General features: G+C 45.1%; 1 protein-coding gene across 6 annotated transcripts in view; it reads right to left on the bottom strand.

Moving 5' to 3' along the window:
* The window catches only part of TUBGCP2 (tubulin gamma complex component 2), a 1,139,845-nt gene that overhangs the window by 1,067,245 nt on the left and 54,639 nt on the right, over positions 1–17,961 (bottom strand). For 5 of the 6 annotated variants that reach the window (XM_073573858.1, XM_073573862.1, XM_073573860.1 and 2 more), the window contains one exon: positions 6,129–6,288. The exons of the other annotated variant lie outside the window; for it this stretch is intronic. In XM_073573858.1, the coding sequence (XP_073429959.1) occupies positions 6,129–6,278 (150 nt within the window). In that variant the 5' untranslated portion in view covers positions 6,279–6,288. The remainder of the gene's footprint in view (positions 1–6,128; positions 6,289–17,961) is intronic. 6 annotated transcript variants of the gene reach the window in all.

Genomic DNA, 17,961 nt, shown 5'->3' with positions numbered 1-17,961 from the left:
ACTCCCTGTCTTTAATAACCCCTACCGTTTGCCGAATGCATGGTTGGCATAATTTTTTAGGGTGGCCATCTGGTAGGGGGGAACTACAGAGGGCACATTCCCTGTGCTTCTGTTTTCCCGTAGCCTTCTTCCCCTGAAAAAAAACATAAGGGAACACTGCATCAGGGTACATTCACGGAGATCTCTTACCCATGCAGATGAAGCAGGTACCGGATCACGGAGGGAGGCAGGGGGGTCCTTTCTGGAGGAACTTTTGCGGATCTGGTCGCTAGTTCGTCTCTGTTTTTTCTGCTGGCCACTCGCATGCGGTTTTGTCGTGGCCTGTTTTTGCGGGCGCTCCTGCGCCTCGTCCTGCTGGTCCAAGGGGGCTTCCGTTGTATCCATTGCTGGGGCCTTCAGAAGCACCCCAGCGGCATCCCCATCTGCCTTATATGGCCTCCTGGTGTCCGGGTCAGCAGGTATCCTGCCATAGCACCACCCACCCGGCTTTCCGCGCTCCCTCCCCCATGCTCCGGCCCCCCTCGCCTTACCCGGGTCACCGCGCGACCGTCCGACGGGCATGAACCCGCGGCGCGTGCCGGAGGCCGGCCGGCACCCGACTTCCGGTATCGGCGCTATCGCTCCGCCCCTTCCGCCGCGTCACTTCCGCCGCTCATAAGAGCCCTGCGGGAGCGCGCGCGAACGAGCCGCGCAGTGCCTCCTGCCCGGAATGCCCCACTGCCCCCCTGCGCACGCCGCCATGAGCCCGCCAGGGGCCAGCACTGACCGGGAGGACCGGGCCTGGGGAAGCACAGCAGGACCGGGGCATACATACCAGGTGCTGGCGTTTTTGGAGACGGCATCCACCGGACCCCTGCTCCACCTGCTCCGTCCACTGCCGTGGTGACCTACCCGGCCCCACTGTGGCGCCTCCAGGGACCCCGCACTGACCGAGGTAGGAGACCCCCTCGCTACCTGAGTCGGTCAGCCGGCCTGGGTACTCAACGACGACTCCTGACGGACGGTCTGTAGTGAGTCCTGTCCTCTAGGAACAGGAAACCAACTGATGCGTGGGAGAGGTGCCACCCTTTTGTATCTGTAGGTTTCCTGTTCCTAAAGGGCGGATCCCCTCTCTCAGGTGGTGCTGTCATGGACGACCGAATAAACAAAGATTATTCAACATAGCTTTTCAGGGGAAGGATACAAAAAGTTGTCTCAGAGATTTAACCTGTCAATTTCCACTGTGAGGAACATAGTAAGGAAATGGAAGAACACAGGTACAGTTCTTGTTAAGCCCAGAAGTGGCAGGCCAAGAAAAATATCAGAAAGGCAGAGAAGAAGAATGGTGAAAACAGTCCAGGACAATCCACAGACCACCTCCAAAGACCTGCAGCATCATCTTGCTGCAGATGGTGTCACTGTGCATCGGTCAACAATACAGCGCACTTTGCACAAGGAGAAGCTGTATGGGAGAGTGATGCGAAAGAAGCCGTTTCTGCAAGCACGCCACAAACAAACAGAGTCGCCTGAGGTATGCAAAAGCACATTTGGACAAGCCAGTTACATTTTGGAAGAAGGTTCTGTGGACTGATGAAACAAAGATTGAGTTGTTTGGTCACACAAAAAGGCGTTATGCATGGAGGCTAAAAAACACAGCATTCCAAGAAAAACACTTGCTACCCACAGTAAAATTTGGTGGAGGTTCCATCATGCTTTGGGGCTGTGTGGCCAATGCCAGCACCGGGAATCTTGTTAAAGTTGAGGGTCGCATGGATTCAACTCAGTATCAGCAGATTCTTGACAATAATGTGCAAGAATCAGTGACAAAGTTGAAGTTACGCAGGGGATGGATATTTCAGCAAGACAATTATCCAAAACACCGCTCCAAATCTACTCAGGCATTCATGCAGAGGAACAATTACAATGTTCTAGAATGGCCATCCCAGTCCCCAGATCTGAATATCATTGAACATCTGTGGGATGATTTGAAGCGGGCTGTCCATGCTCGGCGACCATCAAACTTAACTGAACTGGAATTGCTTTGTAAACAGGAATGGTCACAAATACCTTCACCCAGGATCCAGGAACTCATTAATAGCTACAGGAAGCGACTAGAGGCTGTTAATTTTGCAAAAGGAGGATCTACAAAATAGCTACAGGAAGCGACTAGAGGCTGTTATTTTTGCAAAAGGAGGATCTACAAAATATTAATGTCACTATTATGTTGAGGTGCCCATACTTTTGCACAGATCAAATTTTGTTTACATGCAGATTGCATATTTTCTGTTAGTACAATAAACCTCATTTGAATCCAGAAATATAACTGAGTCCATCAGTTATTAGATATATGAAACTGAAATAGCTGTTGCAAAAACCAAAATTGTTATAAAGAAAAAAGGTTAACATTAATAGGGGTGCCCAAACTTTAACATATGACTGTACATACACACACACACATACATACAAATATACTAGCTGAAGAGCCCGGTTTTGCCTGGGCATAGTAACCAACTGTGGTTAGTTACAACAAATTATAATGATTATATAGGTAGATGGTTGACCCAGCTTAGGGGAAGGAATTTTTTTTCCCTGTGGAGAAAATTGGCTTCTACTCTGTGGGTTTTTTGCCTTCCCCAGGATCAACAATGCAGAACAGCTGCACTAAAAATAGGCTGAACTAGATGGACATAAGATCTTCCTTCAGCCTTCAAAACTATGTTACTATATTGCACATAAAAACATTTCACATCACATATTCAACACTACAGATTTGCAACACAAATTAACTAAACGATTACCCAAGTATTGATAGTATTTTATTTTCAACTCATTCAAGAGCCTTTTGATAAACAGGTGTATCTGTGTATCTAACCCTATCCTGTGTGATGTCTGCTGAGCTGTGTATCTAATCCTATCGTGTGTTACTGACTGCTCAGCCGTGTATCTAATCCTATCCTGTGTGATACTGACTGCTGAGCAGTATCTAAATCCTATCCTGTGTAATACTGCCTGCTGAGCCGTGTATCTATTCCTATCCTGTGTGATACTAACTGCTGAGCTGTGTATCTAATCCTCTCCTGTGTGATACTGACTGCTGAACCATGTGTCTAATCCTCTCCTGTGTGATACTGATTGCTGAGCCGTGTATCTAATCTTATGCTGTGTGATACTGACTGCTGCGTCGTGTATCTAATCCTATCCTGTGTGATACTGACTGCTGAGCCGTGTATCTAATCCTATCCTGTGTGATACTGACTGCTGAGCCGTGTATCTAATCCTATCCTGCGTGATACTGACTGCAGAGCCGTGTATCTAATCCTATTCTGTCTGATACTGTCTGCTGAGCTGTGTATCTATTCCTATCCTGTGTGATACTAACTGCTGAGCTGTGTATCTAATCCTCTCCTGTGTGATACTGACTGCTGAACCATGTGTCTAATCCTCTCCTGTGTGACACTGACTGCTGAGCCGTGTATCTAATCTTATGCTGTGTGATACTGACTACTGAGCCATGTATCTAATCCTATCCTGTGTGATACTGACTGCTGAGCCATGTATCTAATCCTATCCTGTGTGATACTGACTGCTGAGCCATGTGTCTAATCCTCTCCTGTGTGATACTGGGCTCCCCCTGCAGTCTGTGTCAGAGGGTGGTCTGTGTTGGCACGGTAATACATTGTGTTATTTCCAGCTTTACAGAAGGACGATAACACCATAGAAATGATAAGAATAATAGGCAAAATTGTTTTGTGAATTGGAACACGTGGGGTTAAAATTCCACCTCACAACACAGCCTATGATGCTCTCGGGGTCCAGACGTGACTGTGCAAAAGTTTGTGGCTGTAGCTACAACTGTGCAGATGCCAATACATACAATTTTTCCCCATTATGTAGATAGGGGCAAAATTGTTTGGTGAATTGGAACGCACAGGGTTAAAATTTTGCCTCACAACATAGCCTATGACGCTATCGGGGTCCAGACGTGTGACTGTGCAAAATTTTCTTGCTGTAGCTGCGACGGTGCGGATGCCATTCTGGCATCCGCATCGTCGCAGCTACAGCCACAAAATTTTGCACAGTCACATGTCTGGACCCCGATAGGATAGGATTAGATACACAGCTCAGCAGTCAGTATCACACAGGATAGGATTAGATACACAGCTCAGCAGTCAGTATCACACAGGATAGGATTAGATACACTGCTCAGCAGAAAGTATCACACAGGAGAAGATACTTGGGTAATCGTTTAGTTAATTTGTGTTGCAAATCTGTAGTGTTGAAATGGTTTTATGTGCAATATAATCATTATAATTTGTTATAATTAACCATAGTTGGTTACTATGCCCAGGCAACGCCGGGATCTTCAGCTAGTGTATATATATATATATATATATATATAGATATATATATATATATATATATATATATATATATCACACACACACACACATACACACACTATCACAAAATGTAATTTTTCAAAAATCTCAAAAAAAATTAAAGAAGGGGATATTCAAGTGTAATTACCACTTTTCCCTTCAGAATGACAGCACCAAGAGAAGAATAATTTATTCCAGGTTTACAGATTGGAGAACTTTGTTGCCAAAAGCAAGTTCCAAAGATATAGACATATTTAATCTGTAGTCGTGAACAAAAAAAATTAGTTATGATGAACGGAAAAAGCAGCAGCTTTACAAATAGAATTAACAGAAGCTATTCAGTGCTTACTTGAGCGATCTGAAGGTCAAAACTTAATGTTAATCTTTGAGAGCCAGAAAGAGGCTCTCTTAAGGCCCAGTCACACATAGCGATCTCGCTAGCGAGATCGCTGCTAAGTCACAAGTTTTGTGACACAACAGCAATCTCACCAGCGAGATCACTGTGTGTGACAGCAATCAGCGACCGGCCCCCCTGCCGGTATCACTGATCGCTGCAAGAAACCTCTGGACATTTTTTTGGTCGCTGATCTCCCGCTGGCCAGCACGCATCGCTGCGTGTGACAGGCGGGAGACCAGCAATCAGCTGTAAAATAATTAAAAAAAATACAAAAAATTAAAAATATTGTTATTATCACCTTCCGGCGTCCCGCGCAGCATTCCCGCCTCTCTCCACGCTCCGGTCCCAGTAATCCTTTGCAAGAATGACCGTGAGACTTCGCGATCCCGCGAGAACGGACGTCATCGCGGTCATTCTCGCAAAGGATTACTGGGACCGAAGCATGGAGAGAGGCGGGAATGCTGCGCGGGACGTCGGAAGGTGAGAATAACAATATTTATTTTAATTCTATTTTTTACATGGATCCATGGCATCAGCGCTAACGAACATAGCGATGCTGCACACGCGGCGTCGCTGTGCTGATCGCTGGTGAAGCTGTCTGTTTGACAGCTCACCAGCGATCACATAGCGACTTACCAGCGATCCTGACACGTTGATATCGTTGTCGGGATCGCTGGTAAGTCGCTATGTGTGACTCCAGCTTTAGTCTTACATCAAGAAGCCTGTAATTATTACATTTAGTGATGAGAGAGTATACTCGTTGCTCGGGTTTTCCCGAGCATGCTCGGGTGTCCTCTGAGTATTTGGGCGTGCTCGGAGATTTATAGTGTGTGTTGATGCAGCTGCATGATTTGCGGCTGCTGGACAGCCAGAATACAGGTGGGGAATGCATGTTTGTTAGGGAATCCCCGCATATATTCAGGCTATCTAGCAGCCACAAATCACGCAGCTGTGTCGACACAAACTAAATCTCCGAACACACCAAAATACTCAGTGGACAGCCGAGCAACGAGTATACTCGCTCATCACTAGTTACATTCTGGCTTCGGGCCAGTCAGAAATTACGATCACAAGAAGACAGCTTGGGACAGGAGTGAAGCTGGCAATAGCTGAAGACAGTGGCTGGTGAATATAATTCTAGGTTCAGGGACCATAAGCTAGTGACACCACTCAAGCTGAAAAAAAAACCAAAAACACTGAAGTGGTGTTTTAACAAATATATCCTGATTCATAATTTTCTTTTACAGACTGACAGTCAAAATGGTATAAAATCTTTAAATGCTGCTACTTAACTAGTTCTATGATGGAGATGAGGCACACAATGCCGAGCAGAAGTATTTTACCTTCATAATTCAATATTTTAAGGGATTTACCTTGGCATTGTGAGCAAACACACTAGTGGTGACATATGGTGTACGATTCTTCTGTAGGAGATCTATGTAAAGCTCAGCTCCTTCAGTTCCATGCACATGGAGCACACGGATGAGCTCATTGACATCATGATGAATTCGAAACTCACTCATTGTAGACGAACTGAAACAAAATGATGAAGAAAACTGCAGTGTTATGAAAGTGGGACAGAAGAATTTTATTTTCTTAAAGTTTTCTACTTTTCAATAGCACCTGTTATGTCCTAAAAAAAATGTGTGAATATTTAACAACAACCGGCCACGTTCAGAGATGCCATCTACCTACAGATATAGGAATAGACTGCAGAAAAATAGTGTTAAAATCAAATAAGCCCACTGTACTGGAGCACAGGCTACATGGAGAAAATGAATTTATATCCTCTCTGTGGCCGATGTCTTCCTGTCAGATAGGAATTGAAAAAAACTTACAGTCAACACTCATACAGAGATCACAGTACTCTGACAATCAAAATGCCAGGGAGTGATTACAGCAAACTCACTGAATAGTGAACGATGACTAACAGCTCCTTGTACTGCCCTTATGACTGGAAGACAACTGCCACTGGTAGGATAAAAGCTTATTTCTCCCTGCAGCTGCTGATACAGAAAGGCAGCCTAACATGATGTTGACGCTATTAACCCAGAGATTAACCATTCACATGCAGCTAAAAAGCATTTCTGGACATCACAGGTCTCATTCACGTTTCCCATATTAAAATATACAATAGGGCTTTAATCATCTGTGCAAATTCTTAGAAGAATGGTCAAAAGGCACAGGAATGGCCCATAATCATGTGATCTCTGCAATAACATGCTGCTGTGTTCTTAGGCTAGGTTCACATTTGCGGTGGAGTCCGCAGCATATCGTCCGCAAAAGCAAACGCAAGCAAAAATGCATGCAGACGCATGCATGCGTTTGCGGATGATAGGCAAATGCTATTTCCCAGCGAATTTTTAAATTTGCACCAGCCACGCCCAATGGGCTTCTCTTATGTAAATTCTTGCGTACGCAAACGCAAAGAGTACGCATGTAGTTGCGTACGCTTGCATTTCTATAGCCAGAAATGCGGATGACTGGGGATATTTGACGCCGCAAAAAATGCAACAAGATGCGTTCGGCACGCCCCGCCGCATACCGCGAAAAGGTGCAACCGTACGCAAATGCACTGAAACGCATACAAACGCATGTCCCTGCGTACCCCATGTTAAAGATAGGTACGCAGGACGCATGAGGATGTATGCGCATCAAACACTGCGGACTCAACCGCAAATGTGAACCTAGCATTAGTCATTAGGAAACTGCTATTTGCCCTTATACATAGACCATTCAAAAGGAACCTGTCATTAAGTTTTCCATTTTAACACCATTGCCTACCTGATGTGCAGCCTTTTAATATATTCCGAATAAGTCCTGTACATCACTTTGGCAGCACAGCATAGGATATTTAAAAAGCTTTGAAGTTCTGTTGTATTCTATTGAGCATTGTGCATCTCTGAACTATACGCACAGCTCTCTCTCTGCCCTGTAGCATCGCTCTCCACCTATGGTTAAAGTGCATGGCATTTTCTACACAGCCAACAAAGTCTTACTTCAGCACAAAAAGTGAGCATGTACAGACTAAATCATTTGCTAACTGTGTGGATGGAGAAGAATAAGCCTACAAGTTCAATCACAGGAGGAAGGAGGTGTCAGAAGGTGAAGGTTATGCATAGCCCAGTCCTAAAAAGGTCACTAGACTACTGAGTGCTCATTATTAAAAAAATTTAAGTGTTGTTTTTTTTTTTTTACTTATTAAGTATGCAACCCGCCGATTCTGAGAAAGTTTTCTCATGACACTGTCCTTCATGACAGAGGTAAATTTATTCGATACGACCTCAGTTTTTGGTAAAAAAAAAAAAAAAAAAATAATCGGAAACATTGCAACAATTTCACAATTTTCAAAATTTGAATTTGTATGCCCTTAAATCAGAGTTATGTCACAAAATCGTTAAAAAATAACATTTCCAACATGTCTGCTTTACATCAGCACAATTTTTGAAACATTCATTTTTTTGGTTAGGAAGTTAGCAAGGTTAAAAATTGACCAGCGAGTTCTAATTTTTCCAACCAAGTTTACAAAAAACTTTTTTTTTTTTTTTTTTTTTTTAGGAACCACCTCACATTTAGGCCATGTGTCCACGTTGCAGAAATGCTGTGAAATTGTCCGCAGCATTTCCGCAACTCCCCGCCGCGGGTAAAACGCATGCGAAATTCGCATGCGTTTTGCTGCAAAACACAAAATTTTTAGCTTGCAAAATGCTTGCACTTTTCCAAGCATAGCATGGAAAAGTGATTGACAAGTTGGTCACACTTGTCAAGCATAGTGGAATGTGGGAGGAAAAAACAACTTTTTTCACAAAAATTTTACTTAAGACCCATTTTTTAATTTATTTTCACAAGGGTATTAGTAGACAATGGACTCTAATATTTGTTGTAAAATTTATCCCGAGTACACTGATACCCCATATGTGGGGGAAAACCACAGTCTGGGCACACAACAGGGCCTGGAAGGGAAGGAGAATTGTTTGACTTTTGGAAGCGAGAGTGGACGCCATGTCGCGTTTAGAGTGAGCACCTTGAACCCCCAAGTGCTCCACACAAGTATATGATGCAGAGCCGTAAGACTAAAAAAAATAAATATTGTGACGAAACGTGAAAGATCCACACCTCGCCATCCCGCCTGACGTCAATATTACTGCAGCAGGATCACGTAGCATTATTTCCCCACTTGTACCAACGTAACATTCTGCACCCCCTAGGGACACGCAAGGTCAGCTTGGCACAATTTTACACAAACCCCACCTCTGTCCACATGGGCCCAGGGAGGTATGGGGAGTGAGAGAAAGTTGCCCACGCAGTCACAGACAAAGCACCACCTGGTAGGACTGCCACCAGTTCCTCATTCAATATACGCCTGGTCTGTTAGCAGGGTTATATCGGGCCATGAACAAGCCCCCACTAGTATGTGAGATTAGGCACAGAAAAGAACATTTGGATTCATGGATCGAGGTAAAAGAGCAGCCCAAAGTTAAGATATACATTTAATCATCTTATGTTTCTGACCCCTGAAATACATACTTTTCCCCACCATACCTCTATTGTGTGCAGGAGGTCTGTTTTCTCCCCCGGTGTCAACAGTCTTAGAGCCGTCCCACAGGGCGGGATCTGGGCCTCAACTCAACGCAGGCGAGAGAGCATTACATCATCGCCTGACGTCAGTTCCCAGGCAGAACACACGGCGCATGCCCAAGAACTGTTGGCAGAGCGCAGGCACCAGGCATGTAACAGGAGCACAGGAGGCGGTGCACAGACGCAAGGAGCAAATGATTGATGGCTCCAAGACATTACTAGGGATCAGAAACATAAGAGCCACCTTCACAAAATGCAGCCTTAGTGCTGCTGAGGGTGGCTCTTTTACTTAAAAACGCCCTTGATGGGTGTGACAGGTTCCCTTTAATACAGGAGCCGAGGGCTCAATGGAATGGGTGTTAGGCGAGCATAAAAGTTAAATAACTACGTAGAACAAAAAAGTCCACCAACATAAGTTGAAAAGCAAATAAATAACTCGTTAGATCACAGAAAAATTCTTTGAAAATTTTTTTTTTTTACTATAAGTAGATGGAGATGAAGATAAGTCATACAGAAATAGGAAACACTGGACAGATTATTTTTGACTTGTGTCTGGGAATTTAAATACAGAGCATATCACATCCAAAAGAAATTATCAGCAGCCTATAATGCATATTAAGATGCTAATTAAGGTAAATAGTGAAAGTCTTTTCAGTAAATAAAGTGCATAGTGTAAATGATCATAATATACAAAAGGGTGCCAAATTAAAAAAAGATAAGACCAGACACCTGGGATTTTGTCTCTGATGCCTCCTAATACAATGAAAGTGCAAGTAAGGAAATATGGTATACAATTTTATAAAGTACACACCTCACAGGAGAGATCAGAGATAAATAGTGTACACCATAGCTCAAGATAACTAAATAGTGTAGCTTAAAAATAAGCATACAAAAGCCAGGGACAGTCAAATACCCAGCGTTCAATAGAGTCCAGTGAACCCCAGCTCCTCCAGACAGTTAAGGTACCGTTACACTACGCGACGCACCAGCGATCCCGACAACGATACTACCTGGTATGAACCACCTACGACGAGAAGTAAAACTTGGATGCAAACTATTGGTTTCTATCCTTGTTGTCATTGTAAAGGATGTTCTAACTGTGGTGAAAAGTAACACATTTTCAAATGCAGCAGGAAACCAGTCGTTCACCATTAGACATTTGATCACATGTGGTTTATTGCGCTCAATGTCCCTGTGGAAAACTATATATTGGTTTAACAACGCGGGAATTACGCGTACATACTAGGGAACACGTCAGATATTTAGAAGGGGCACAATGTGGAGGATCCATCAACACTCAAAGCAATTCCTAGACATTTCTCTGAATATCACAATAGTGACTCCACCTTACTTAAGGTAAAGAGAATTGATCTTATTCAGATGGGGTCTACAGGTGGAGATTTGGCCAAAAGTCTGGCCAAATTAGAGAGTAAATGGATTTATAGACAAGGTAGTGTAGCCCCCCCCCCCCATGGACTTCATGAAAACTTTGGTTTCAGTGCCTTCCTCTAATTTATGGTTCTAGTGGGTAACTGCATTTTAGGGGAATAGGGTTACAGGGATTTTAATTATGGTTTTAATACTTTGTTTTTACATTTTAGTCCTTTATGATCTCTGTACAAATGTCCAATTTTCCATCTCCAATGACATGCTTATCCTTCCCGAACAGAAGAATACCATGGATGATCAGTCTCTACTATTCATGAGGATGTTAGACCCTGAGGGGTTGAAGATTGCTGCTATTTCTATCTATATTTATAAAATCATTATCCAAAAAGTATTATGTTAGGGTGATTTCCATTTAGGTTTTTATGATCACTATTTAGACCAGTAAATTATGTAGTAGTTAATATATTGTAATTAATTATTTATATTGTGATAAACTTAGCACTTTATTATACTATAATGTAATGGTTATAATTATGTATGTCTTATTATAAATTTAATATTAGGCACACTGGTATAACGTAATGAAACTGTGAATGTGTTATAAATTGTTTTTTTCCCACTTAGTATTATTGTCAATTATTATTATAAATTTTTATTTGATGTTGATATTAATCATAATTATGTGTATAATGTATACATTATAAGTAATCTCTTCACTTAACACTATTAATTCTTATTATTTATTAATTTTCATTTGGGTTTATAATTAATTGATTATTTATAATTATGTTTATATTTTATGCAATGTTTAATCATTGTGTATAATGGGTTATATAACAGCACATTGTCACTTTTAATTATTTAATTATTATTGTTATATATGAGATATACTGGGATTATTCAGAAATATATATATATATAACTATATTTGATATTTTGATATTATGTATAAAAAAAATCTACGTATATACAGCATAATGTCACTTTTGTTTAGTTATTCACCAATTTTTTATACAGATATATATTTTGGATATATGATAAATAAGTATATGGTACCGCTGCATTGGCATGGATGGAGCGCGCAGACTTTTCTTTTCTCCCTCGGACCTATCTACATCCGGCATATCGGAACATGCTGGCACGCAGAATGGCCGTTACTAGAGTTGAGCGACTTTTGCTTTTTTAGGGTCGAGTTTCGTTTCATGAAACTCGACTTTTCCAAAAGTCGGGTCGAGCAAAATCGGCCCACTATAGGGAAAAGTCGGGGGTCCGACCGAAACACGAAACCCAATGTAAGTCAATGGGGAATTAAAGTCGGCAGTGAGAGGAGGACAGGAAACACACCTACAGTGCCCATTTGAATGCCAAAAGCAGCAATTCTTCTTACTCAAGCTTGTCAACCTTAATTAACTTCACAATACTAGTTACGCACTGAAAAATGGGGGTTATTTGGCTAAAGTTGTGGGGGGGTAGGGCTGGCTCCAGGTTTTCATGTGCCCTGGGCAAAAGAGCGCCCCTTTAACACATACCACAACTCATGATGCTCCGATACGGCAGAGAAATAGCGGTATAGTACAATGAAAAATACTTCACTTTTTACATCTCATGACGAGGCCCATCTATTTCTCCATACAGAATCATTGGTCCCATATAATGTTTGAAACAGTATATGATGAGCTCCACATAATGCTACAGTATATGTTGGTCCCCATGGATGAAGCTCCACTGTCTTATGGGCCCAAATAATGCTCCAAACACAATGGGTCCCATTTCTAATGCTCTAGTGTATAATGGGCCCTGTAAATGCTGCTCCAGTGTCTGATGTCCACCTTTGGAATGTTCCAGTGTATGGTGGGCCCCATCTATCATTCTCCAGAGTATAGTGCTCCCCAAAAATTGCTGTCCCAACACTGAAAACAATGAAATAAGTCTCCTCGCTAGGGAATCCCTGTACTAGTCTGGACTCCTCAACATCCCCATCTTCCATCTCACTGCACAGTATTTCAACCTTGCAAGTGCTGTGATCCTGAGCAAGCAGGGGGGGGCCCACTCGTTGGCGACGGCACTGGCACAGGGCCCCTGATAGTACGGTGGTGTGTCTGACGGCGGATGTGCCGAACCTGCACTTTCATCTCCAGCTTCCTCTTTGTCACCGTGTAAGATGGAAATGTATATGGGAAGGGTAACCTGAGTTTCATCAGGGTCAGATTCAGGCCGTGTAGCGTGCGAGGGGAATGTAGTGGTCTGGGTCAATGTACCAGCAGATTCATCGAGCAGTGGCTGGGCATCAGTGCACTTGTGTCGCCCCCAGGAGTACGGTCACCACAGTGGCATTACCTTCCTCCTAGGGAGTGTGATGTCATGCTTGGGAGCAACGAAGGATCTCTCTAGCAAGGTTAACTTATTGGGCGGCGTTATTCCCACGAGTCACGACCCTCCAAACAGTGTTCATGAAGGCAAAGTGTTTGTTTTACGTGGGCAGTATGGTTGCAAAGCTGAACCTTAAAGGAATGTCCAGAAGGGCACCACCAGGAGTGGAGCCTACGGCGTAATTTGACTCAACATGGGCAACCTCAACCATCCAGCCACAAAAAAGATGCACACATTGCAAGCTTAATTCCGTTAACGAACGAGACTCCGTCATGCCCCGTGGTCCGAGTCCGGCTTACTAGAGGGACACGCGAGGCTGTGGCACGTGAGATTGGCCAATAACTGGTGTGTCATGCCCTTACATGTCCGTGGCTGCATGTGCGCTACACTGAAAAGGCCAGCGTTTGTAGCTTACAGGTGCAGATAACCCGCTGAACAACGTTAGTGATGGGGATCTGGGATTACAATTATTACCCGCGAACGATGATTTCCCACTAAGTGCAGGTCAACCGCAGTTACGGAATTAGGCCTAACCGTCATTCCTCAAAAAATGAAAAACTTACGTGTGCAAACCACAGGTGCTGTAGCTTGCTTAACAGCTCGCCAGCCGTTCTCAGGCCCAGTATGGATTACACGTGATTGCACAAAGGTGAAAAAGGGTACCGTATCTCCGGATAACATGTATGGATAGCATAGTGTACACATTCAAAATATATGTCTATAGATCAGGAGGCAGGCTCAGACGGTGTCAGGCCCAGTATGGATTACACGTGATTGCACAAAGGTGAGAAAGGGTACCGTATCCCCGGATAACATGTATGGATAGCAGTGTACACATTCAAAATATATGTCTATAGATCAGGAGGCAGGCTCAGACGGTGTCAGGCCCAGTATGGATTACATGTGATTGCACAAAGGTGAGAAAGGGTACCGTATCCCCGGATAACATGTATGGATAGCATAGTGTACACATTCAAAATATATGTCTATAGATCAGGAGTAGGCCCAGTATGGATTTGACGGCCCAGACTACACAGCGGAGGAGCAGGGAGAGGTAAAGACTGCAAATGCTGGGGCCCTGCCCAAGCAAGGGGGGCCCACTCGTGGGCGTCGGTACTGGCACTGGGCCCCACATAGTACGGCGGTGTGTCTGACGGCGGGTGTGCACCACCACCGTCAGAGACACTTTATTGCACTATGAGGGACCCTGTGCCAGTGCCCGCGCCAAGAGTCAGCTTACCCACCTGTCCAGGGCAACGGCACTCGCACGGTTTCGTGCGCTAGGTGGTGACCCCGGCCATGGGGGGGGGGGGGAGGCAGCACAGTTAGGGATTTTTAGAAAGTGGCATGTGTTAATGTTGGACATTCAGCTGATGCAAAAGGCGAAATTGTTCAAGTCCCAGGAAGAGGAGGACCAAAGCAAGCCATTTTTCTGTCACCCTATGTGTCATCAGGGGAAGGTGGGACAAAATCCTTGGAAACCCATGCATGGTTCATTTTAATGAAGGTTAGATCATCCACATTTTGGGTTGACAGACGGGTCCTTTTTTCTGTCAGGATTGATCCAGCTGCACTGAAGTCACTTTCCGATAGCACACTTGCAGCTGGGCAAGCGAGCTCCTGTAAGGCATATTGTGCCAATTCAGGCCAGGTGTCAAGTTTAGCGGCCCAATAGTCAAAGGGGAATGACCTGTGTGGAAGAACATCGATATGGGAGGAAAAGTAGTTTGTAACCATAGTTGACAACTGCTGTCTCTTGTCACTTTCCATCGATGCAGTATTACCAGTTGTGTGAGCGGTACTTGAAAAATCAGTCCACAACATTGTCATGAAACCCCTGTCTCCAACGCCACTTCTGCTGTGTGCACCACGAACACCTCTGCCAAGCTGCCCCCGGCCAGTACGGCTCGTGTGAGAACCATTACCGCTGCTGTGTGCTGGGAATGCCTCAACCAACCGGTTTACCAGAGTTGCTGGTTTATTAGCCAATATTAGGTCAAGGTTCTCGTGTGGCATGTTTTGTAATTTGCCTTTATAGCGTGGATCCAGGATGCTGGCCAACCAGTAGTCGTCATCGTTCATTTTGGCAATGCGGGGGTCCCTTTTTAGGATCTGCAAGGCATAATCTGACATGTGGGCCAGTGTTCCCGGTGTCAATGATGCACTGCTAGTGCTGGTTGGAGGAGCACTTTCTGGCAAATCCACATCCCTCTAGTCACGCACAAACCCTGTACCAGACATTGCCACGCCAACATTTTCACTTGCCCCACGAGATGCATCCTCCTCCCCTAAGTAATCATCCCCATCATCATCCTCCTCCTCTTCTTCCTCCACCTCGTCCAGGAGAGGTCCCTGAGCAGACAATGGCTGAATGTCATCAAGGATTCCCTCCTCCTCTTCCTCCTCGTCAACATTGGCTGCAGACGCCTGCTCCTTAAGGTGCGTCAAAGTTTGCATGAGCAGACGCATAAGTGGGATGCTCATGCTTAGGATGGCGTTGTCTGCGCTTACCAGCCGTGTGCATTCCTCAAAACACTGAAGGACTTTACAGAGGTCTTTCAGCTTCGACCACTGCACACCTGTCAACTCCATGTCTGCTCTCAAAGTGCTTGGCCGTGTATCCTCCCACAAATGCATTATGGCCTGCCTCTGTTCGCACAGCCGTTCAACCATGTGCAGGGTGGAGTTCCACCTTGTTGCTATGTCGATAATGAGGCGGTGGTTGGGAAGGTGGAGCAATCGCTGCAGCATCTGCATACGAATGGAGTGTACAGGCGACCGGCAGATGTGCGCGCACAGTCTTCGCACCTTCTGGAGCAGGGCTGTTAACTCCGGATAATTGTTGAGGAAGCACTGCACCACCAGGTTCAAGGTGTGAGCCAAGCAAGGTATGTGGCTGAGTTTTGAAAGGGCTATGGCTGCCACAAAATTACGGCCGTTATCACTAACTACCTTGCCTGCCTCAAGATGTATGCTGCCCAGCCATGACTCAGTTTGTCGCTGAAAGTACTCGGCCAGCACCTCCGCGGTGTGTCTGTTGCCCAAACACATCATCTGCAACACAGCCTGCTGACGCTTTCCACTAGCTGCTCGATAGGTGGACACCTCGAGTGCAACAGTGCCAGCTGCAGATGGAGTGCTCGTACGACTGCGCTTTGTGGACGAGCTTTCGCTTCTGGAGGAGGAGGAGGAGGGTCGAACGCCTACAGCCAACTGTTTCCTATACCGTGGGCTAGGCAGCACTGTCCCACCACCGCTGTCCCCTGTGGACCCTGCATCCACCACATTAACCCAGTGCGAAGTGATGGACACGTAACGGCCCTGGCCATGCCGACTGGACCATGCATCTGTTGTGAGGTGCACCTTTCCACTCACTGACTGCTTGAGTGCATGGACAATGCGGTCTTTCACATGGTGGTGGAGGGCTGGGATGGCTTTGCGAGAGAAGTGGCGACTGGGTAGGTCATAGCGTGGTACTGCATAGGCCATGAGTTCGCGGAAAGCTGCGCTTTCCACCAACCGATAGGGCATCATCTCTAACGAGATTAGTTTGGCAATGTGGGCGTTCAAACCCAGTGTACGCGGATGAGAGACTGAGCACTTTCTTGACCTTCTCATAGTGTCTGGGAGGGTGAGCTGGACTTGAGAGCTGCATATGGTGGAACTAGCGGTGGACAGGGCGGACTGAGAGAGGGTTGATGATGGTGATGGAGTTGGTGTTCTTTCTGATGGCCTAGATTCAGTCTTTCGTTGATATAACAGTGGGATTCCCTGACTACTTTGGCCTTACAATGACACTCCAACATTTGCTGCTGTGCTAACCGGTGGGCTTACAGTGGGGGAAACAATGTAGCGTTGCTGACTACCTTCTTTGTGATCAGTTGCACATGTGGTACTTGAGGTTTGGTGTTGTGTCCAAGCTTGCAAGTGCATGCTGGTTAAATGTCTAAGCATGCAACTGGTATTCAAATTTTTCAGATTTTTCCCTCGGCTAAAGGTCTTTGCGCACTTCTTACAGATAACCTTGGCCTGATCATGAGGATTTTGTTCAAAAAAGTGCCACACTGCACTCTTCCTACTTTGGAAGACATTTTGCGGCCTAGCACGCTGTGCTATTTTGACCGTCTGGACAAGCTGTCCAGCAACTCTTTTGATTTTTGGAACCTGTCTTTGGAGTGCTCCGGGCCTGCCAGATAACAGCTGTTGCGATGTCGATGTCTGCTGTGGATGCTCCTCCTCCTCATCTGAGCTATTGGAAGCAGCACCCTCTTCCCCCAATGGATGCCATCTGGGTCAACAACTGGGTCATCCATCACCTCCTCTTCAATGTCATGTGCACCTTCCTCTGTCACTGTTTGGTGGTATAGTATGCGGGAAGGGGCACCTGAGTCTCATCAGAGTCAGAATCTGGCTCATTACATTGCGAGGACAATGTAGTGCTCTGAGTGAATGTACCAGCAGAATCATCTATCAGTGGCTGTGCATCAGTGCACTCCATGTCAGATTCATCTTGGCCTGGGTAATTCACCATTTCACTTGATAACCCAGGCATGGTATGTGAAAACAGCTCCATGGAGTAATCAGTTGTATGGCCTGCGTCATCCTTCATTCTTGGTTGGGGTGAAGGACACAAGGAAAGGTGTGGTTCATGAACATGACCCTCCAATGACGACTCAGTGCTTTTACTTTTTACAACTTCAGAAGAGGAGGCAATAGAGCTGGAGGCTGAGTCAGCAATGTAAGACAAAACTTTTTCCTGATGCTCTGGCTTTAAAAGCGGTTTGCCAACTCCTAGAAAACGAAACCTTCAAGGCCTTGTGGAACCAGACGATGACGCAGGCTCAACACCTCCTGCATTCGGTCCTATTT

This window comes from Dendrobates tinctorius, unplaced genomic scaffold (assembly GCF_039654945.1).
Source record: "Dendrobates tinctorius isolate UK_male_01 unplaced genomic scaffold, ASM3965494v1 ptg000037l, whole genome shotgun sequence".
Lineage (NCBI taxonomy): Eukaryota > Metazoa > Chordata > Amphibia > Anura > Dendrobatidae > Dendrobates > Dendrobates tinctorius.
This window is presented reverse-complemented; position numbering and strand designations above follow the sequence as displayed.